The 23,735-nt window shown below is 37.7% G+C and overlaps 3 protein-coding genes across 3 annotated transcripts; 1 reads left to right on the top strand and 2 right to left on the bottom strand.

Moving 5' to 3' along the window:
* Positions 1–1,582: 1,582 nt before the first annotated feature.
* Positions 1,583–2,448, bottom strand: LOC102227143 (mesoderm posterior protein 1-like). Its single transcript, XM_005796199.1, has 2 exons — positions 1,735–2,448; positions 1,583–1,636 (listed from the first exon to the last, which is right to left on the bottom strand). The coding sequence occupies exons 1-2, from the start codon at positions 2,446–2,448 to the stop codon at positions 1,583–1,585; spliced, it is 768 nt and encodes a 255-aa protein (XP_005796256.1).
* Positions 2,449–9,194: 6,746 nt separating this feature from the next.
* LOC102236300 (transmembrane emp24 domain-containing protein 3-like) lies at positions 9,195–12,440 on the bottom strand. Its single transcript, XM_005796145.2, has 3 exons — positions 12,204–12,440; positions 11,247–11,492; positions 9,195–10,346 (listed from the first exon to the last, which is right to left on the bottom strand). The coding sequence occupies exons 1-3, from the start codon at positions 12,345–12,347 to the stop codon at positions 10,113–10,115; spliced, it is 624 nt and encodes a 207-aa protein (XP_005796202.1). The 5' UTR covers positions 12,348–12,440; the 3' UTR covers positions 9,195–10,112.
* Positions 12,441–14,594: 2,154 nt separating this feature from the next.
* Positions 14,595–19,750, top strand: LOC102236552 (retinol dehydrogenase 13-like). The gene is made up of 7 exons (XM_005796146.3): positions 14,595–14,850; positions 15,169–15,309; positions 16,404–16,595; positions 16,716–16,877; positions 16,969–17,085; positions 17,186–17,390; positions 17,571–19,750. Exons 1-7 carry the CDS (start codon positions 14,775–14,777, stop codon positions 17,665–17,667), a joined length of 990 nt encoding a protein of 329 aa, XP_005796203.1. The 5' UTR covers positions 14,595–14,774; the 3' UTR covers positions 17,668–19,750.
* Positions 19,751–23,735: the final 3,985 nt, after the last annotated feature.

Consider the following 23,735-nt stretch of genomic DNA (forward strand, 5'->3'; position numbering starts at 1 on the left):
TGGTGAAGGCTGCATAATGATATGGTGATATTTTTCTTCAGTCGTGATAGTTAAAGTTGATAGGAAGATAGATGGAGCAAAATAAAATGATATTCTGAAAGAAAACCAGTTGAAGCCTGCAGAAGTTTTTAACTTTATAGGTAGCCACAGTTGAACTTTGAAATGTGCCTTTGATTCACCTGAATTAAATAACTATTCTATTAGCAGGAACATGATTGCATGCTGAGGATGCGTGATTTGTGGGCCGCTGGAAGGAAAACCAGCTCCAGTGCTTCTACTGAGAGGAGCTGCTTCTCAGAACACAGGTCCTCAGTGGTCCTTAGATCCAACTAGAGACTGTTGTGCTGTGACTGGAACTCAGCCAAAGACCTTCTGGGTCGAACATGGAGAGAACATGAGCCGGATGGACAGATCAGTGAGGTGGATAGTGTTTTTTTTACTGGAGTACTAGAGTTTGAGACCTCTGGATTACAACAAAACATAATTCTACAATGACCCAGTCACAGTTCAGACCTAAATAAAATTGAAAATCTGTTGAAAGACTTGAAGACTGACAGGTAGATAATCTAACCAACCTGATCCTGTCTCAGCAACTAACATGCCAGTCTTTCTTTTTGTTTAATTGAATGCTGCATATTAACTTATGGAGGGTTTTTCTGTTAATTATGCTGAATTTTACTGTATTCCAGCAATATTTTTGTGTCACTTTATTCCCGGGTATCCGAAGTGCAACCAAGGAGCCATTTGTAGCCCCTTTATTGTTTTTTCTATGGCTCCCAGCTGTAATTCATTAATGGGACAAATTTGGCCATTAATGAATTACATCTCTGTCAAAAGTGTTGGCACAGATCGTGATTATTTTATTTTTACTTAGGACAAAATTATAAGAAACAAAAAAGTTAGAATCACCATAAAACATTTATCTTTAATAGCCAACCTTTTTGCATTTTTTAGAATAAAAGTAAATATGACTTCATGAACTAGTGACTTTTACTCTAAAACAGACTTTAGAGTAAAGATCTGCTTTAGATTTGGACCAATCTCTGCATTTAATTTTAAACTTGTCCAAATACAAGTTTAAAATTAAACTTGTATTCATTTTTCTCTGTTTTCAGAGAAAAATGACCCAAATCCTGTTCATGTGCTGAATGTAAATGATTTTTTGTAGATTTCTTTTGTAGATTTCTTTTTCAGAGTCCTAAAGAAATTGCAAACTGGCTATCTTTCATAATGCAAACAGATTCAACATTGATGCAGACATTGCTGATGATTTTGGCCCATGTGACAAAAGTTTGGACAACCCTGAGTGAGGGAGTTTTTATCTTAGTTTAGTGATGCCAAGTGCTCTCTTCGGTCCAACCTGTATACCAAATTGAGAAAGATGGCAATGCATTTCAACAGTTTATTATAAATAGATGCATAAGGAAATATAAAAAATAGTTGTTAGTCATATATTTACAAGGTATATTTAATAGGACAAAATAAATAAAAGGTAGAAAAGCATATACTCAAAATAAGTTACTGGATTCACAATGATGCAATAAAACCACTGAAGGGGTATGGGTCTGTGGTCACTGAGAGGTCAGCCCCAGTAGTCTCTTGGAACAAGTGGGATGCAGAAGTCTTTACCACACATCTGTTTGAAAAAAGACAAAGAGTGAATGTGTTAGAATGAACAAAATATGTTGTTGCATTAAACAAAATGGTGGTGTGAGTGAGTAAATGTTTACAAACCTGACAAGAGGGCTGGGATGCTGGAGGTGACTGCAGACCTGCATCCATGCTCATGTCTCCCTGAGGGCCTTCAGCGTACTGCATTCTCAACTGATTCACTCCAAAACTACAATGCCCAGAATGCAGTGGTCTGTTCTGGCTGTAACACAGGCCTTGGTATGGGTTCTGGTTCTGCATGTGCTCTCCAGCGGAGGAGTTTTGAAAGTAGCTAGTGAGATCAGGAGAGGACGCGTCACTGGCTGAGGTGTCCACTTGTTCCCTCCTCTGAAATAGCACCTCCTCACTCAGGCCCAGCTGAGCTGACAGGTAGGAGATGTAGCGTATGGTGAGACGGAGCGTCTCTATCTTCGTCAGAGTCTGCCCGACGGGTGCGACTGAAGGTGGGAGGTAGGATCTGAGGTGGTGCAGAGCTTTGGTCAAATCCCTCATTCTCAGCTTCTCCTTCTCACTGGCGCTCTCCCTCTGCTTGCTGCGAATCCGGGTGTTCCGACCCGTCTTCCGGCCTCGTCCAGGCAGGGAGCAAGGTGAGGACTTGAGGCACTTGACTGCTTTGGGAGTGGACTGTGGAGGCTGCTGGTAGTTGGGGGAGAGGCTGGAGTCCATGGACAGGACTGGCGAGAGCGTCTCTGGTGACGAAATGCTGGAAAGGTCCGTGTCAGAGGACCACTGGTATTGCAGGTTGTAGTCGAGCAGAGGAACAGAGGAGGTATCCATGTTGTTAAAGTAACTCAGTGGTCTGACTGGAAGAACTGGGAAGCTGTGAGTGCTGCTCGGCTCTCCGCCACTGGTTTATAAGTCCAGGCCAGGCCGCAGAGGTGTGAAGTGACACCTCTGCAGATTCTGGCTACACGCTGTCTAAGGCAGAGGCCACTGCCCCTGAGCACACACACACGCACACACGCCGACACACAACACACGCTCCAGCAGTGGGACCCTCTCACAGTGCCTCGCTTTCGGCTCCAGTCTCTCTCTGTGCTCTGGGAAAGTCCAGCTCCAGGAGTGGAAGTGTGAATTTTGACTCCTGCTGAAAACAACAAACATTTTTACTTTTTCTGGGTTTTGTCTCACCAGGACACCCGATGCATTCTGCACATGTTCAGCGGCTTGTTTGTGAATCATCTTCTACTTTGTTCATTTTGGAACAGTTGAGGTCAGCTGTGAAGAAGTAAACCACAGAATTTTTTTTTCCTGAGCACATTGCCTTGCAAAAGCATTGATATCTCTTAATTTTTTAGGTTTTGTGCTTTTATGTTTTCTAGTTCAGTGTTTAATAGAGAACAAAACACAAATGTGATGTGGGAGTAAAAAGGATCTGTAGTTTTCAATTCTTTTTACAAATCTGTGGTATTTATTCATATTCAGGCATCTATTTTATACAGTTGTCTTTCAGTGCAGCTCTGCAAGTTTTTGATGCACGATGCTGCCAGTGTTACACATGTAGAAACTGCGATTCGTCTTCTTTGCAAAACAGCTCGTGACCAGTCACACTGCATGGAAAACATCTGTGAAATGTTTTTAAGTTTTGCCACAAATCTTTAGTTTGATTTCAATCTGTACTTCAATCTGGACTTCAATTGTAACACAGATGGGTTTGCATGCAATTCTCTAAAAAAGTCAAAACTGGCAAAACAAAACTGGCGATCTGAGTTAGTAGCATCACCAAGATCCCATTTGGCTTCAGATGTTGCTATGTTTCCATGCAAAGAAGTTAGTTTTTCTGTTCCCAGCATGAGCTGGAGCAAATGAACTGGACACACCATGGAGCTACATAAACATTTTCATTTTACAAAAGGTTTGAGGCAGAATCTGTAGAAAACAGATGCTGGACTTGTTAAAAGCATCCAGAAGGTAAAACATTTAAGCTAAAGTGAGGATGCACATGCAGATTTTTTCACCTTCAGCTGATTAAAACTCAACAGATTTTGAGCAGATTTGCTTTAATTCTTTTCTTGCGATCGTCACTTGCGGCTACAACAGAGAACATGCTATTTTAATGAGTAACGTAAAGCATATATTCCTCACAAGCTTTAAATTTAAATCTGCCAGCATGCTGGGGAGATAAAAGGTCAACATTTCCCTGCCTTTGACCTGTTTTCACTCCCAAATTTGAACCTGACACCATCTCCTTAATCTGATGATCTTCTGCAATTTGCATCCCACCATTTTTTACCGCAGTAGTAACAGCAACATCATCATTGTCAGCACAACACCGATACAAGCTTAAAAATGAAGGTGAACCTCACTCTTCTGACCTCCTGTTTTGTGCTTCTTGGCTTTAAATGGATGCAATAAATGATTAAAAATGTAAATAAAATATGACGAGGATTAACGAAGCCTAAAATGATCTAATTAAGGTAGAGGTGTGAAGGTTTCACACTGCTGAGAACTGATGAGTCTGGAGGCGTCACTTCACACTTTAGTGGTGAGAAGCAGGAGCTCTGGACTGGTAACCCCACTCTGTCCCCGTCTTCCCACTCTTCTTGACTGAGATAAGCTGGTAGTAGGATTGCATTTTTATAAATAGAAGACACACCAGTAGTAACTTTAACTTTAAATTGTTGCAGTAGTTCTGTCAAAGCACAGTTGAAGCAAAACAAGAGCTCTGAAATGTTTGTCTATAAAATAATTTTTTTTAACAAGAAATGCCCATATTTCTAGGTGGTGTGCAAATGTCTAGGCAAATTGAATATTTTAATGAATCTCTATTTTCAAAAACATATTCCTTTCATTTGATGTTTAACCTTTTTAAAATAAATCTGCCTAGATTAACTCTTTTGGTAATTTTCTGAGAACTAAAGTCCTGCTTTGGATTTATGCACATGACTGGATATCAGTTTCTTTGGCTGCCCCAGAGGTCTCAAAATATAAGAATTAAGATGAATAGTGGGAGTTTTCATACCACCATACCAGGTACCAAAACAGACTTAGAGTTGTATGCACACCGTGTCACACTGAGGGCAGAGTGAACCAGAGCTGAACCCGCAGCTCGACCCTCTTAGGCATCCTGACTGAGGTGAGGCTGTGGGAGCCGGGCTGGAAGTTTGGCACCTCTGGGTGCACGCCCACCCACAGCAGCCTCACAGGCTGGGCTGCTTGCCACCTGTCTGGGTCTCCTTCGTACCATCAACCCCACTTTGACCTCTAACATGCTGCATGCGCTGGCAGAAATCAATAGAAATTCTGTGTTCAATCAATTAAAAAAGATACAGTACATTACTATGCAAAGTGGGTGTTTCTCACAACTTGAACCGTTTTCCTTTCCTGGAAATGAAGGAGTGCACATATTATTCTTGATGATTTGAGTGTAACTGTGTCATTCACTGAAAAACTGATTCTGCATTAAACTGTTCTCAGAAATATTGTACCGTAATTTCTACAATGCCGTTTAACAACTCACTATCAAAACTCATTGAAATTCTACTATATGACAGGTTTATGGTGAGGGTAGGTTATAAAACAATATTTACAGTTCTAATCATCTTGCAGAGCATCATTTAGTCATACCAGCACCCAAAAATGAAAGGAGTACGGTACAGCAGCAAAGCTACCAAGACATAACCATCCAACTAAACTGATAGGTGCGGCAAATGAAAACACAATAAGAAAGAAAATAAAAATATTTCCAATATTCTAAAGATTGATAAGGAGAAAGCCCTTGTTGGGAGAAATTCCCTTTTCAGTTTGTCACAAGGAGACACAGAAATCATGTGAAGGAAGGTAAGATCTGGATGAAAACTAAAAATGTTTTGATAACACCATTCATATGTTGTAACATGGCAACGGCATCATGCTAAGATGAAGCTTTTCTTCAATGGGGACATGGAAGTTGGTCAGAGTTGGTGTGAAGATGGATGCAGTGACATTCTGTACAATCCTGGAAGAAGCTGCAATAGTCTAGAGACTGGTGTGGAGGTTTACACATTTAAAGGACTCTAAACATGCAGATGGTATGGCTTAGGTCAAGGCGTGAGCAGCTTTTAGGAACATTCTCCAGAATACTATTCAGTGACAAAACAGAAAAATGTTGAAAAAGTATGAAAACTTTTCCAAGACGACGTAGAATTTGGCCAGTTTTTTTATGGGCCAAGAATTTATTGAGACAAAGTTGAGAGCTACTGTCACTGTAAGCCACAGTCAAACTTCAGTCCTGGAGGGCCACTGCTCTGAAACCTTTAAAAAATATATTAGAATCCTCACCATCTACAGTGAGAAACAGCTTGTAGGGGTGTCAAACTCCAGTCGTCAAGGGCCAGTGTCCTGCAGGTTTTAGATGTGCCACATCAAAACACTGGAATGAAATGGCTTAATTACCTCCTCCTTGTGTAAATCAGTTCTCCAGAGCCTTGCTAATGACCTAATTATTCTTTTCAGGTGTGGTGCAGCAGAGGCACATCTAAAACCTTCAGAACAGTGGCATTGAGGACTGGAGTTTGATACCCTGCTATAAGCTGTTTCTCACTGTAGATGGTGAAGTTTCTTATATTTTTTTTTAATGAAGAAATGTTTCTTTGGTCTGCTATTTCAGTTAAAAACTGCACCATTACTACACTGAAATGTTCAGTGTAGACTAGCTTAATTTTTTGCAGCCACCACGTCTTTAGCCTACAGAGTCAAGTATTGTTGGTACCAAAGAAAGAAGCACATCAAATATCTTGTCAACTCTTTATGACTAAGTCAAACTTTGAAAAGATCTAATGTCAACATATCATATGAACAGAACCATTTCCATAATGACCCAAAGTAGTACAAAGTAGTAGTTGTTTAGTTTTCCTTTTCAAACTAAACAACCAGGGATGATTTCATTTAATGTCTGGAAGAATTTCTTTGGACCCAAAAGGTTTTTTTTTTCTCTCAAATTATGACCATTTCACAATAAATCCTTTAAACCAGTGTTTTATGTAGGAGATTATAAAGGAATAAATTCTTTATATATGTTGCTTTTGCTATTGTAGCTATTGTCTACATTTTTATTTATTATACAGAAGCTTTAAAGTTGACAAATTGGTTAGAGGCTTCATTATTAAACCCAAGCTATTGTTAACACCTCAAATATGCTAGTTTATGTTATGTTATGTTGTTTTCACATTTCAGTAAGGCTTCACAACTTTGAACTAATCACAAAACGAGTCAACTAAAACACTTATAAAATGTATTCAGTGATGTTGGGGTATTTATGTCAGCTCCATTGTGTTGTTATGACTGTTTTGTGTGTGTACATATTTCAGTGGGTGGGGAGGCAGGTCTGGGGTACACATTTTGCACCCTTGGTGTGAAACATTGCTGGGACTGGAACGGTCAGCCAGGGGTGGACAGTAAATTTCAACCCGGTGTAAAACAGCAAGGCTTCAAAAAAAAAAAAAAAAAAGAACAAATAACTCGAGGAATTAAGCAAAATTGTTTTCTTGGAGTAATAGTCCAAATATGATTTTAGAATCATGATTTTCAACAGTTGTACATGTTTCTTGATATCCAACTGTGAGAAAACGATGACTGACAAAACTTACTCATACCTAATGTCCAATAAGACAGCACCAATGTCAAATTTAAGTCCAAGACAATATGGATAGTAAGATTTTAACTTAATTGAGAATATTCCAGTCCTTAGAGCCCCTGATAAGCTTGTTGGACAGATGAACTGGGTGTTTTTCACACCTCAGGCAGAGTAAACACATCTTCCTACTACCGGTACTTGCTCACACTTTTGTGCTGCCATGTTTTTACAAGTCCTCCAGTCACACAGCTGCCTGTGACATGGGAATGAACATGTACTGCTCCCTGTGACCTGTCTTAAAAAAATTATTGGGCTTCAAGTAAGTAAATACTTGAATCCTCTAGTTAAAACTAAAACTTAGAGGCATTAAAGCAAAACCATTGCACTCTTGAAACAGCCCTTCCCTCTTCTAAAAACAACAAAAAACAAATACTTCAGTATTCAGGATTTCATTATTTCAATTTTAAGACAGTGCTCCTTGGTTTTAACATTTAAAATATCAATAAACCTATTAAATCATTTTTAATTTACCCCGACATGCTGATCATGGTGTATTTACAACAGCGGATTGATATACTTTTCTTTTTCAAAATTTAGTAACATATGTCAAAGGAGATTTTCTTAAATACCAGTAATTCAAGATTTCTGAAAAGAGCTTTGGCAAAAACCAAGATGAGACTCCAATTACTACTGTCAAAGCATACAGTGCTCCATAATATCTAATGTGGGAGTTGTTTGAATTCATACTTAACTCCACCTTAGTCCGTTTATGTGGGATTGTGGTTCTCAACACTTTTATGTCACGAGTCACATAATTATTGGATTTTTCAGATGTGACCATACTGAGACATTTTAAAGCAGTAGCAGATACGGAGGTTTTGTGTTTGTGTTTTTTCTTGAAGAGAAAAGTTATCCTTTATGACAGGTTGAATTATTTCTAAGCTTATTTTTCAGAAACTTTTTATTTGATATTTTTTTCATTTAATTCCAGAAAAGTAAAAGACAACTATTCCTGAGAAGCGACCCAAGACTAAACAAATAACATTCAGCAAAAAGTTGAGCAGAGCAGAGCAGTGTTAGTAGCTATGTTTGTTAAAATATATTTAATACTTTTTTACTCGTCAGAAGAAATTTAACTAACAGGGCATCCCTATGCAAAAACATGTGTTTATTGCTTCAGTGCTGAACTGTCATTTGGCATTTTTGTTAACTCAGTTGTATAAAATGTTAAGAACATTGAACCCATGATGTAACAATCCTTATGGTTGTTTTATTGCATCTTTGATTAACAAAAAGACTGAATTTATCCATCCATCCATGTGACAAATAAACTGACTCATACTTAGACCCAAACTATATAAAGGTAATGTTTCAAAATCACTTTCTATAATCCTATTAACAGCATGACTAAAGTATTTTTAATTAGATGCCAAATAAATCAAAGCTTATTGGCGTAGCAAAGAATAACACAGAAATGCCCCACCCCCACCTGTTGCAAACTGGTGACTAAAGAAGGTTGCTACATTTTCTCCTTACTTAGACAAATTCAGCTAGTCATGAAAACCCATGACCAATCATGGTGCTGAAACTTTCAGTCCATCTATTTTAGCAATTACAAAAACTTAGATGAAATGTTTTGACAGCCAGTGCAAACAAAAAAAGTTACCAAAGAGTTTTAAAATTGTTAGTTTCCAAAATTAAAAATTTTGGTCACATGAAACTACAAATCCTCTTCTGATTTTACCAGAATGTCTACAGATGGGCTTTTTTATTTAACTTCACAGGAATTCAAACAATGCATTTTAAAAGGCACCCATTTCCTAAAATGATTAACACTGATGTGCATAATCTGTATTTATCTGTAGACTTGAGACATGAAATGACCAAATATGTCCTGAAATAAAAATAGTACGTAGTTAAAAAGTGAAAAGCATGAAATTAAACATACAAAAAAAATTTTTTTAAAGGCTACCTCTGAGAATTTTATTAAACAGCTTTGGCACCTGGATTTTAATCTCAAAACAGTTTGTGTTTCCAGCTCAATATAACAGTCAAGTCATGTTTGGTTACTTTTTGTTCTTTTTATGACAAACAAAATCATACAAATCAAGCAGTTGAAACAAGACAAACATTTAAATACAATTAATAAGCATCACAACAACAAAAAAAAGAGCAATAGATCTAAAAGACAATGTGACATCTCTCAAAGCTTGTTAGGACACTGAACACAAATCGATAAGGGTGCACCGATAAATTGGCCTTAATGTCTTGGATTTTGGTTATGAAACCAATCTTATCAACCTCTGCAAAAGTCTGAAAATCAGCTACTGTCTTGTTTTGCTCAGTCATGAGAGAGGACTGACAGGTGACCGTTACCAATGCGTGATTGGTAACGGTCACCCTACTGTTGCCAACTGAGAGACTTGCTATATTTAGTGATTTATCAGACAAAAGAAAATCTGAATCATCAGGCCAGGCTTTTGAAATATCAGTGATTGGCCAGAAAACTGCAATCAGTGCACCCCAACAAAATTAGGATCACAGAGTAAAACAATCTCAACTGACATTCACAATCTTTCTTTGGTTTTGATTCATTTTCCACATTTTTAAACAGAATCTAGTTGTGGGGTGAAACTTTGACAATAATCATGTTTCACTTCTATTAAATGACAACATAAAAACTATACTTTAAAAAACTACTGTGGTAATTCTTTTACATTTTGCTTGTTAACAAAAAGTTATTCAAGTTTGAGGATTCTATTTGAGCAGTCAGGAAAAAAACTATTGAATCCAGTTAATAGGAAAAAAAAAATACTTTATGTGCTTATGACCAAATGCAAGGTGGCACTTGGAAAATGTTCATGCCCATGGAAGATCAAGATGACTATTAAGTGGTGGTCGCCACAGAGCCTTTTCTCTCACTAAAGAAGCTCCTTAGAAGCATCACTTGACCAACACCGATGACGAACAATAGAACAGTTTCTCCGATTGACCAGTATGTCACCCGCTCGAACAGGTGTTCTGCCTTTGTGCGGTCCTGGGCTTCTCTTAGCCTGTACCATGTCTGCGAGTCAGCCACCACCTTCAAGACCTCATGAATGGCAACACAGGACGACTCCAACTGAAAGCAGGACATGGAAATAAGGATCAGAATAATAAAAAAATATATATTCACTATAGGAAATTGCCTATACAGCAATATTAAGGCAATTTCTAAAACTCTTAAGATGTACATGTTCCTGCAATGCAGGAAAAGATAAAAAAAATAAAGACTGGTCTCTGACTGAAAATAAAAATATCAATTCTTACTCTTAAGATTTGAAAAATCTAAACTTAAGTCAAAGCCAGCAAAAATGACACCCAATGATTTCCAATTTTGATATTGGATATTTTATCCCTAAATAAAGAACTTACAAATGAAGCCCAAAAGACAAACTTATACTGTGTTCTTTTGTGTGCTTCAATTGTTAAATAGTGATGCCCAAATCTTCATGAAACCTGCAATGATTTAACACTCAAAGTTGTATAAAACTACTCAGTTTCTACTAATATGTTGGAGTGTTTTGAAATAATAACAAACTCCTTTAACAGTACAGTATCACCATAAAAGCAATGGAAGAAAGTCTTAAAATACTATTGAAATACATCAAAATAACTTTGTCTCCCCCTAGTGGAGTTCTTCTGAAGTGTCCCACTGCTGAACCCGGTCTGTTTTAACCCAGGTGCTGCATAAGCCATCAAATCAAAGATGATCAAAGTGTTTTGAACAGCAGTCATAGCATTTAACATGCCACTGAACAGATTGTTAATAGAGCAAATAGAGACCTCATGTGTTTAACATAGTTTGAAAATGTATATAGTATAAATTGTGCAAGGTAAATTTAATAATACTTATTTATTTTGAGTTCATTAAATTGACTCTTATTTTTTCTAGTCCCAGTGATCTGTGACTCAGTCCTATAAAAAATGTAAATATTAGTCTTCTGGGTTAGTTTCCAAGCACCAAGATCCCCAGACCTACCTGAGTCAACGCTGTGCTCCTGCTCATTTTCTCTAGGAGAGGTTGCTCCTCTCCGTGCCGGAAGTCCATGTACACAATTTTATGTGTGAAAGTGGAAAACTCATTGCTGAAGCAGACCTTGTAGACTCCCTCCATGGCTGTGGTGTGAGAGAAGCTGTCATACTGCTTTTTCCTTTCATTGTACAGGACGTTGTTTTGGGGATCAGTGACAAAGCAGTCCACATCATAGTTGCCCCCTGAAATAACCTGAAACATAAATATGTAAACATTGGTTTACAAAACCTATCAATGATAAGATATTTACAGTGCTGCCAGACCTAGTTCGCTTGGGTACATCAACTAGAATAGTTCTCTGCTCCGGTAATAAAACAAAAAGCTGTGACCATTAAGCAACAAAGCAAGGGCGTTGCTGCACCAGAGTCATGTAGGACTGGTGTCTTGTATGATTACAATGCATCCCTTCTCCAAAACAGCTGACTCAAAGAGCCGAATCTCCTCCTAAGCATGCCATGAAGTTCTGCAGGAGCTCCATGAGGGCCCATTCGTTTGATTCAGGTGTGAACCAGGGAAACAAAACAAAAAACATACATGACACCAGTTCTTCAGGAATGAGTCTGGCCTATTTTTCCCATTTTAAAGGATAATCCAAAAGTCTGTTAGTTGGAATTAAAATACAAGGAAAGACAGCATGTGAAGAGCGTGCATTGTGAAGCCAGTAAAAGCACAGAACATTTAGGAAATGTTCAAAAGTACATGCCCAAACAAGGTAAATCAAAGTTTATATATAGAGAGAATTTGGGGTCTAGACTTTTTTTATTCAATGGCCCGTCCAGTTCATGTTAGAAACGCCCCTGCCCGTAACATATGTTTGCAACACTCAATAATAATGCAGATATTTTAATACCTTTTTTTTTTTTTTTACTTTTTAAAATACAAGAAGGTCGAGAGGTAACTCACTTGGAAGTCTATGTCAAACTTCACATCTTTGTATAACTCCTCGTAGAAGCACTGCTTATCGTTGTCAGGGAGTTCAAACGTGAGCTCCGTCCCAAAAACCAAAGCCACATGCAGCAGAAAGCAGCTTAGTCCCAGCCTGAGCATGGCGAAAATTTAATTAAAGCGCAGAAGACTAAAGAAGTGCTGTTTGCAAATGACGGTGACAGAGGAGAAGCTCTGACGTGGCGCCACCTCGAAGAACTTCCGGGAACCGGTTTGCTTATTTACTTATTTTTGTTGTTGTTTGTTTTGTTTTAAAAATGAACTTTGTTAAGTAATTCTTAACAAAACTTTATAAAGAATAAATCTTTTGAGAGATAAATTAAAACCTTTAGTCGATAACGCAACTCCCAAATTTGACAGCATTTTCACGGCTCACTTTTCAAAATAAAAGCACAATATGGCCCGATTGAACTCTTCTAAATTATTCAATTCAAACAAGCATTAAACTTACATAGGTGCAAACACATCCATTTGTTTGTAAATTGATAATATAATTGGAATCCAGTGATAAGCAACAATAGTTAAAATAAAAAAGTGATTTGAGTTTATTTTTAAACAGCAATAACTACAATCTTTTAGTTTAGCTTATTTTGCTTATTTCAAACATTCACATTCAAACACATTGATACTTACTTTTTTGAAAAGGAGAAATAGAAACTCTTGATCATACCTAATTTTTAAAGTCTTATTTTACAAATATTAACAAAGTGTTAGCCATTTTTCCTGTTTTCTAATTGCGCAACAGCAATAGCAATTGGTTTGACTTTCTTTTTATATTTAAAAATATCAACTCACCAGCAGAAAGTAGCGAAAGTAGCGAAAACTCTATGGCTCCATGGACTGTTCGCTTCAGCTTTGCCACCCCTCACAACTTTGATGAGCAGAGCAGAAACAGCGCCTTCTGCAGTCACACGATGATGTTGGTCCCATAATTAGATTCCTATCTTGGAACATGGAGGAAAAAACCACTACAACAGATGTGGGGAAAAAAACAAACAACAACGACAACAATAACAAAAAAGAAGTTATTGATTGTTATTTCAAAATACAAAATGTGAAATTTAAATATGTGCCGTTTGTTGCATAAAAAACGGGGACATTTTTCAGCTTGATTATATTTTTGCTTGATATTTAATGTTTAAAAACACAAAATCTCTTGCTTGAAGAAGGAAAAAAAATGTCCATATTTTAAGATCCAATTCTGCTACCATTATAGTTTGTCAATCTAGGAGTCTCTGTTTGTCCTGCACACACTGACTTATTTCATACGAAAATGTCCAGTGCAAATATGGGGCAGCTTTGAATGGGCTAAATGTAGAGCAAAGTGTGTCAGAGTGAGTTGCGTCCAGAAACACAAACAAGACTGCAGCATTTTGCAGAGAAAACAATTTGGGGAACAATTTCTGTTTTTACAGCATTATTAAGAATCAAATGCAATCATTAATACAAATGTATACCACATCTCACAATAACCTCTGGAGACATAGGATCAGAGAGAAACAACCTAGCATGTTTGTGGAAATATGTGGTGATTTTAATCTAACCTCACTTTTTTCAATAATTCCAATTTATTAACAGTTTTTCAGGTTTTCTGACAGAACCCCCCCCCCCCCCCCCCCCCCCAAAAAAAAGTTTTGATTTGTTTTATGCAAATTGATACATCTCCAAAGCAAGACCTGCTCTGGGCAAATCAGATCACAATCTTATTTTTCTTTTATCTGAATATAAACCCCTTGATCAGATTATGCACTACAATGGTTTCAGAACTTCAACCACAAGGAACATTTCAGCCAAAGTGAGATGATACAGAGCTATTTATTTAAAGTTTCACACAGTTCAGGAAATATAAAGATAGTAGAATTGTTCTTTTTACATACTGTAGTATCCATGCGTTATTCTAGGTACAGTGCACAAATTCTTTGAAAATATTACACCCGCCCCAATCACACAAACTAAAAACATTTACTTTTACATTTCTGAGTGTCTCCTATAAGGTTGCAGTCAGGTGCATGCTTATGATGACAATGTGCTTTGTTTTGTTGTGTCAAAAATTGTTATTTTATTTTTAATATTAAAAATATGGAGAGAAAACTAAACAAATTGAACATTTATCCGTCCATCTAAAAAGCATCTTAAATTTGAATGCAGACACGATTAACACAGCTTAAGTTGTACAGATATGGTCATATTTCTGTTTATAAATTGTAGTAGTATTTTTGTCTTCCTCTGCTACTTCACAGTTACAAGGCATAAATACTTTTGCACTAAAAAATAATCCCATATTATTTGGAGTCTTATTCTGAAAATCCCATCCAAACGCTCTCAGCGCCCTTTTCCCCGTTTATAAGTACTCATTATGTAATACCCTAGATAGTTCAATGCGAAGTAAGAGCACTGTGATAAAGAAGGGGAAACCGCAACTTTTTTATGGTTTGACATAATTCGCTTCCAGAGAATTTAAAGTTAATGTTAAAAAAATTGTTTTAAGTTCAAGTTTGCATCCGTTGTAATTTTCCGGGTTCTTGAATTATGCAGAACTACGCAGAGGTTCTGAAGGACTTCGTAGAGAAGCATAGCACGGGTCTCACAGTCGCTGCTGTTGCAGGTAAGTCTTTTTCAAATGTTTTTTAGGACGTGTTTTGAAACATTTGGTGATTTCTAAACATTTTAAAGCAGAAAGGGCATCTGTGCAGAATGCACACTATGGAGGTCTAATGTCAACGTAAATTGTACTTTGGACCCACAATAGTTCATGCCCCTCTATTCTATCATGACAGAGACAATCATTGTAATCTTATTACAGTTGTTATTGAAAAAGTGAAATATCTACTTGGATGAGTGTAGTAATTTATCACTAATTAAAACATACCAAACCACATGCAATTCTATAGTCTTTTGTTAACGCTTTCCCCCCTTCTGATAGGAATAGGGATTCTAGGTTTGCGAAGATGGATGGCAGGAGGGGTTTGTCGGAGCAAGGCCAGGCTGGATGGCAAAACAGTCCTGATTACAGGAGCAAACACTGGGATTGGGAAAGTGACAGCCATGGATATGGCTCAGAGAGGTGAGATGTTCTGTGGAGAGGAGGAAGGGTTTTTGGGTTTATTTGTTTTCTTTTACTACACAAAAAGGATAGATGGAAATCACAATATTTTTGGCAGGGTTACAGAGTTAGTTAATATCTTACCTGCAGCAATAACTTACTTGGCCTCTTGATTTTGTATAATTTCAGCTCAGCTGGACCCAGACTAAAGATAACAGCAAGTCCAGGAGGAGCTAGGACTCCACCTAATCTCAAAAAGCATCATAAGAGATTATTCAAATGCTATTTTGTGAACTTTTTAGCTGTATTCACATCTATATTGGATAGGTATTTGGACAGAAAACATATACTGATAAAAACACCATGAAACAATAAGAGTAACTTTCTGACATAAATGTAAAGCTGCATAAACTGAAAATATGTCTATCTTGTCATACATCATTGTCATACATTATTAGATTAATAAAGAATGGCAGTGTCTCCTACCTCCATCCATGCAGCTGATCCTCAGCTGCTCTGGAACCATCCGATGCAAATGTAAGGGTGGTCTCTAACTCTAGTCCTTGAATTGTGCAACCTTGAAATGGGGCCCTTCTTATTCTAAATCAAATGGCTGACTTATCTTTTCAGCCTGTCATCAATTTCTGTAGAGGAGGAGCAACAAGTAATTTATTTGATTCAAGTTTAGCTTCACAGTCTCAAAAAAGAGTAATATACATGGGGTTTTTTGCAACCAGGATTATCTTTTCATGTATACAACCTGTAAGTAAGGAAACAGTGCAGTACTCTTGTTCAGCCAACTGGATAGCTGGATAGCGGCGCAGAGCCGCAGGTGAAGGGCCAGTATTGCATTATTCTAGGCTCCATGCACACAGTATAATCTGGTTAGTCTAGCAATTGTTTCTGCATCTCACTGAAGAGCCTTTAAAGTACTGAAAAATACACAGAAGTTTTGAAATCAACCAACTGATCAAAGTATTTGATATACTTTCTCATTAGTAACTATCATATCAGGTAATACTCATAATTCTGCAAAAATAGTGGGAGTGCAAGCACACAAACCTATCTATAGCTGAGTGTTGCTATTAAATAATTTTATTACGTTTTTTGCCAAGGTGCCAGAGTGATCATGGCCTGCAGAGACATTCCCAAAGCCTACAGTGCAGCAGATGAAATTCGTCAAAAAACTGGGAACAATAACCTTTTGGTAAAGAAACTGGACCTCGCCTCACTGAAGTCTGTCAGGGAGCTATCTAAATACGTCCAAGAGAACGAGAAGCGCCTGGACATCCTTATTAACAATGCAGGTCTGTGGCACTTCTGAGTTTGTTCTTCCTTCAGCAGACACACTGTTTAGAAGGCACAATAAATGGTTTTGCTGGTAGTTTAGTTTCATAAATTGTATTGTTGTTTTTCTTATCACCAAGGTATTATGATGTGTCCTAAGTGGAAGACTGAAGATGGTTTTGAAATGCAGATTGGTGTCAACCACTTGGGACATTTTCTCCTCACCAATTCTCTTCTTGACCTGTTGAAGAAATCAGCTCCAAGTCGTGTTGTTGTTGTTGCAAGCGTTGCACACGTTACAGGTGAAATGGTATTATTATTACTATGGAGCTTTACTGAGCTATTTTCTGCATATACTATAATTCACTGAACCAAAAAACTTGCATATTGCAGGTCGCATTCATTTCGATGACATTAACCTAGATAGAAACTACGATAATTTGGTAAGCTATCGGCAAAGCAAGCTGGCAAACATTCTCTTTGCCAAGGAATTGGCTGCAAGACTGCAAGGTACACATACAGTGCCTCCCTGTTTCACAGAGCATTGTAAAAACACATTAATTGTTTTCTCATGTTGTGACTAACACTTTATATGATGGGTTCTTTTTAGGCACCGGTGTGACAGTGTACAGTCTTCACCCTGGATTGATTCACACTGAGTTAGGTCGCCACCTGTTCCCTCACTGGTCTTGGTGGAAGAGGATGATAGCCTCAGTCCTGATGATGATTGTTAAAAGTCCCTGGGAAGGAGCCCAAACCAGTATCTACTGTGCTGTGGAGGAGAGTCTGGCAAACGAGAGCGGCCTCTACTATAGGCAAGTGCAAGTGAACATGGATTTTGATAACAGTAACTTTTGGGGAAATCTGCTTTAACTTAGTTGAATATCTTTTTAGCCACAACTTTTGTTTCTGTCTTTTTGCACTGTAAAAAGAAGGATACAATTCTGCTGACATTGTCTTATTTTTTTTTTCCCTTTATTTTTTCCCCTGTACAGCGACTGTGCTCGCAAAAAGCCTGCAGCTCCAGCTCTTGATGACGCTGCTGCCAAAAAGTTGTGGGACCTCAGTGCCTCCATGGTTGGTCTTTCCTAAACATGGCCTCCTCACTTCAGTAACCACTTCCTTCCAGTGGAGTTGGTAACCCTGTTTACATGGGAGTACAAAGAGCTTCAATTTAATATAATTGTTTAATCACAAATGGGTATTTGCATTAATTAAGATTTTTCACATGCTTGTTTTTCAAAACACGTAGATGCTTGCAGCACAATTATTTGCACTATTTACTCTTATTCCAGTGAAGTAACACTTGCCATAAAGAGGTGCTAAGCTTTATTTTTATATCACAAACAATTTATATACGCATGATTGTTTTTTCTTTAATTGTACTAGAGGTATAAGAATACACGTGTTCTTGACAAACTGTGACAGTCTAATGTTTTCACACAGATTTATCAGTTACAGGCCATCACAGGTCTTGTGGACAATAGGATGGACATAAGGCTTTTTTGTGATCTGTTTAGTACCAATAGAAAACATTAGACAACAAAAAATGTTAGTTAAAGCAGTTCAAGCGTTAGACATGTGGCTGTTTCAATCAAACATCCATCAAAGCTAGGCTCCTCAAATGGCTATAGGCGACAAATTAAAACAGCAAAAAAGTATAAAAAAGCAGCAGAACAAAAATCGACCATTGTTCCACAGATTAGAGATGGATAGTTCTGTGAACTACTTTCGGAAGAGTTTGTAAGGCAGTAAATTGTTATCACCAGATTTCTTCCTTCCAAGTTTAAAATGTTCTAGTCACTGGAGAGTCCTGCAGCAACAAAGCAAAGCTCAACTAGCTTTTCCATTCCATAAATATCCATGTTACTCACCTGTTTTGCTAATGTTATATCACATCAGAAGAAACCATTGCACACATTAAAGCTGTTTGATTAACAAGGTAAGGGTATGTAAGTAAAGGACACTGATATAGTTTAAGAAGCAAAAGATTTTAACAATACAGACGTTTGGAGACTTATTTTATGTAATCAAAAATATTTTATTTTATTTTTTTGTGATAAAGCCACAGTGAGCACCACCTAGTTCATATAATGGAAACAAGAACAGTCATTTATGAATATATGAATGAAGAACTTTACCCAGTATTTTAGGGTATTTATCATGATGACTCTAAAAAGCATTTGAAAATGTGTCAGTCTGAAATCTTGCATAAGCACCTGATATGAAAAATGCCATTTTACGCCACAAATTCCATTAAATCCTGCTACTGTGGTGCTACAGTGCATGATATTTGCACATTTTAAGATAAATGTGTGATTTAGTTATGCCTCTGTAGAAATATCAGTGGAAAATAACTTCAAACAGTGACAGCCCTGTGTTTGCAAAATAAAGCTAGCAATTATGCCTTATCTTTCCATATACTTTTACGCCCCTATTTGTCACTTAAATGTTCTAATTAACCCATTATTTAGATGAGTGTGGATGATTTCACAAAGCAATATTATTAACAATGTAAATTCACAGCAAAGCTACAGATTTTCAAGAATACACAAGAAACAATTAAGGCTTTGAAACCTTTATTGATGGTATTTTACAAAAGAAGACAACTTTTAGTTTTATGTTCAGTTCTATGTCCGCTCAAGAAGTAAAAAAAAGTGAAGCAAGAGGTTTTCTGTAAAGGAAATGGCTCTTGACCCGTGACGACAGCATTTGGAGGATTGTTGCACTTTACAAGAGATGAGATCCTGAGAATGTAAACGTCTCTGGGGCGCAGAACAGATTGGAAGAAGAAATACAACCAGGAGGATTGCATAACTCACCCTAACATGAGATAATGTTTGCGATGCTAGGATAAGGCTGTTTTTTTATTCCTTTAATATAAAGATCTTCTGTGTGTGGTAATGGAACCTGAGCTCACAAGGTGCAAAGTGTACAATATGAAGCCACCAGTAGTGTAACATTCTCAATAATAAAAGTCCAAAGAAAAGAGGCATTTTTGTGTCAGTTTGTAGATCACAAATGTAAAGACATTCTCAGTTTTTGTCAAAATCATGTATTGGAATCAGGCTATTCTAATTTTGTTTCATGTTTTTAAACTAAATTATATCATATATATTTGGGTATTTAAACAAAGAAGAATTAAGTTCAAATGTTCAAATAAAAATGAAAGAAATGTTTGGAAGAATTATTAATCTGATAACTAGTGCTTTATTTTGAAAGTAATGATTTTTCTGACTCAGATATGCAGTTAGATTAGCTAACTGCATATCTGAATGTTGCTGCAGTTCATACATAGCAATTTGTATAAAGCAAGACTATTTGTATGTGATCTCTTTCTCTCTTTGTGTATTGGTTTTAATTCTACTGTTACTTAAATATGGAAATTACTCACGTTGGCCGATTGGTGTCAATGCAGCAATGCAGTATAATTACTCACCTAATCATGCATTCCACTTTCTGCCTATGATTTCCGTGACAAAGAGTTGTGTCGGCCATGCTGCATCATGTCAGGGTGTTAGCTTTCTGGCTTGTAAATTTCATGCTCAGAAATCTATCAGTTGAGCTCCTTGAAATCATTTTGAAATTTTCCCGAAGACTGATTTAGACCCAAAGTGTTTAAATGCATACACATTTAAATTATTAACTGTAAAAGTCAGCATCTTGATTTGCCTTTATTCATTACGCAGTAGTTTTAAATGAATAATCCATAAATGGCTCCACAAGCTAAGATGGCTTTCCAGAACCAGCAACCTGAAGATAATGTCAGGCACATGCCCTTATCAGTTCTCCGTCCAACGGATACAGAATATATAGCTGGGCTGGAAAAGTGATAAGGAGATGTGAGTGACCACAGCACAACAACAGCATCTGTTTCTCTATGTCATAGTGACATGAAGGGTCTGTTGTCTCTAGGATGAAAGGAGTTAAAACTTCAAAGTTTTCAATAGTCCAACCACAGGTTTTCCAAAATCCACCTTCCCTGTCGTCCAAGCCCCAACCTTGAGAGGGGAATTTCTTCAGAGTAGATGAGAGATGGTGTGCTGCTTCCACATTTCAGCCAATAGAGACAGAAACCGTCCCTGCCGGTCCCTCAGATCCTCGCATGACAAAGAACTGGCTCATCTCTAACCAGTCAAAGTTGCGTCCAACCGCAGCAGTCCTTCTGTTTGCCTGCTGACAAACTTTGGAGACACACCCCATTAATGAGTTTTATTTCTGCAGAGCCCCGCCTGGCTCCCAGACATCTCTCTACTGTCATTGGTTCCCAGTTAGAACTCACCATACCTGCCCCCTGGCATTTGTGCACTTGAGCCAAAATGTTCTCACAAATGTCAGTCACAGGGCAGAGCAGCCAGTGGGATGTGAGAAACCAGGTTCAGTGGGTGTTTCCCACAGGTGTGGCCAAGCAGCACATTCCAGTGTGAACATACCTGTCACCTCCACTAGTGTTCAGATGATCCTAGAAAGTAAGGCTCATTATTGATCATGTGCTCTCCTTTTTCCTTGCTCTTGGGGCGTGCACAGAAGGAAGAGGAGGAAATTACTCTAATTTCACCTGCACATATAGGCACTCTTTTCAATTCCCTCCTGCTACCTTTTTTATTGTTATGCCATTCCAACATGTTCGTTGGGGATAAAAGAAACATGTCTCATATAAACACAATGTTTTCAGTGTTCCCAGGAATTTGCTTTGCAGATAATAAGAACCATGTTTCAGCTTTTACATGTGTGCCCATGTAAGTGCAATATGTTGAGCATAGGGAGCTTGTGGGTTTCTAGGAAATCCCGTTGAATCTGTATCCACCCTGACATGTGGCGTCAGTTAGCATAGGTGCAGGCAGTGGCATGTGCTGTCCCCCCCCACAGCAGGGAACTTCAGATTATCTTCGCCTGCTTTCTGCCTCTGGAGTTCATAAAGCCGTACAGAGAATGTGTATGAAGTGAAGATTTGTGTTGTCTGCCCCTCTGGTATGCAGGTGTCTGTCTTGACCTCCCTAATCCAGTTGATTTTTTGCTGTCTTTTTCTTGCTCCACCTTATCGCCCCTCCATGTCTGAGTTTGTCTCTTTTTCTGACCGAGAACAAACGTGAACAGTGTTTGCCTCAGGCAGGTGTGGGAATGCAGGTTTGCTGCCTTCGTTGAATTTAAAAGGAACAGAGTGTATAAGCCCAATGCCGTGACTACCTGTAGACGAGTCTGTGCCTGCGTTGAGCTGAGTCAGATCAACCACAGTGACGAAGGCCCTACGTTCACTACAGCCATTCACTCTGTACAGCTGAACTGTAAAAAAAAAAGAAGAAAGTATTTGCTCTCTTTTATATATATTATCTTCAGTTGTCGATTTGTTTGTCACACTTTATTGTTTCAGACAATCAAACTCTTTTAATATCAGACAAAAATAACCTGAGTGGATATAAAATACATTTTTTTTCAATCATAAATTAATTGCCTTACAACTATAATAACAATCTGTTCCACCCTTAGGAACAGCAGCTAACATAAAACAATTTTTTATTACCTATAATATTGTGTTGAAGCAGTCCCAGACACTCCCATTACAACCACCATGTTTGATTTTTCTATTGTGCTGTGCTACTTTTATGCCATGTAACAGGATGCATAACTCCCAAAATGTTCCTCTTTATGATGTAAACACCATGTCATGATATACGAGATAGTAAGAGATAGATAATCTGTGAAAAAAATTATGTATGTATGTATACTTATCTTTGAGCCTAAATATTTCTTAATCCTAAAAATATATATTTTAAAGGGGTCGCATTATGCAAAACTCACATTTCATACATTTTTGTGCTGCCATAAACAGCCCGAGCACTTAAAAAAACACTTAGGTGGTTGTGACAAAAAGTTAATTAGCCATTTCAAAATCCTTTATAATGTAATGTCACAAGTCAGCAGGTGCTGCCCGTCACCTAGCAACCCCAGCAAAGCCCAGCGTGTTACCTAGTAACCCAGGCTGAGCTCCATGTTGTCTTGTCAGCTGGTTTTACTGGTGTATGCATCATACAATGGCTGCTGGAAAAGAGAAGTGTTTTATTCTTGACTTACCAGAAACTATTTGCTGCGTTTTTGTTGATTGTGCAGGACGCTCTTCTTCTGCTTTTCAGAGATGCACAGTTGTATAATTGCGCATCTGTCCCCAGCCATTTTCATGTGTGAGTGTAAATGTTGAGCTGGGGGGAGCAGTAGCTTATTTAGATTTAAAGTGACAAGAGGCCTTAAACAGCTCATTCTGAAAAGAGCTCAAATAGGCATATTTGAGCAGACAAAAATCTCATTATCTAGGAATGATTTTATGATAATAAATATGTTTTGCATAACCCATAGACATATCCTACCCTGTTCAAGGAAGCACAATAGGTGACCTTTAAGAAATATTCTAAATCCTAAACAATTTATGAATTTACCTCTAGGATTGATTTGGAAGTTATGAGACTGATTAATTTCTTACGTTAGTGCAACTGTCTCCATCTATAAGCATTTGTTTTGTTACTGTAGGATTAAAAAAACACTGGGAATCACATTAACTGTGCCGAGCAAATGCAACAAAACATAGCACTCTGTTGTCAGCACAATGGGGATATTGGCAGTAGACACATTAAGTTTGTTGATATGCAATACAAAATAGAGTGAACTCAGGAGTGGTTCCAGGGGAACACCTTTGGATACATTAAGATAAATTTCTTGATTCTCAATTTTCTTGGAAAGATGTTATATAACCACCCAGCAGCATGTTTTGAGGCCGTGATACTGATAAGCATTGGCTTTTACTTTACACAGTCCACTGTGTCAAAGGCTCTGTAACGGTGAATAAAAAAGGGCTGAGCTGTGCCGCCTGTTATCTAGCGCCTCAATAAAATTCTTTACTATATTTAAATTTGATGTTGTACTCTGCCTTTTGTCAAAAGCAAGGTGACATTTTGATAAGAAGAGTCTCATACTCATTTGTGGCCTAAAACCATAACGAGGGCAAGCATTTTGGATCTGTAGTGAAATCTGCATTGTCATTTCTTTAAATAATGGTAGAACAAAAGAAGATTTCAGTGTAAAAGGTTAATGAAAGGCTCACAATTTGTAGGTGTTGAAACATAAACTAATTTCAACTGGCTCCAAGTTGTCAGGACAAGCAGGGTTTT

This window comes from Xiphophorus maculatus, chromosome 4, assembly GCF_002775205.1.
Source record: "Xiphophorus maculatus strain JP 163 A chromosome 4, X_maculatus-5.0-male, whole genome shotgun sequence".
Lineage (NCBI taxonomy): Eukaryota > Metazoa > Chordata > Actinopteri > Cyprinodontiformes > Poeciliidae > Xiphophorus > Xiphophorus maculatus.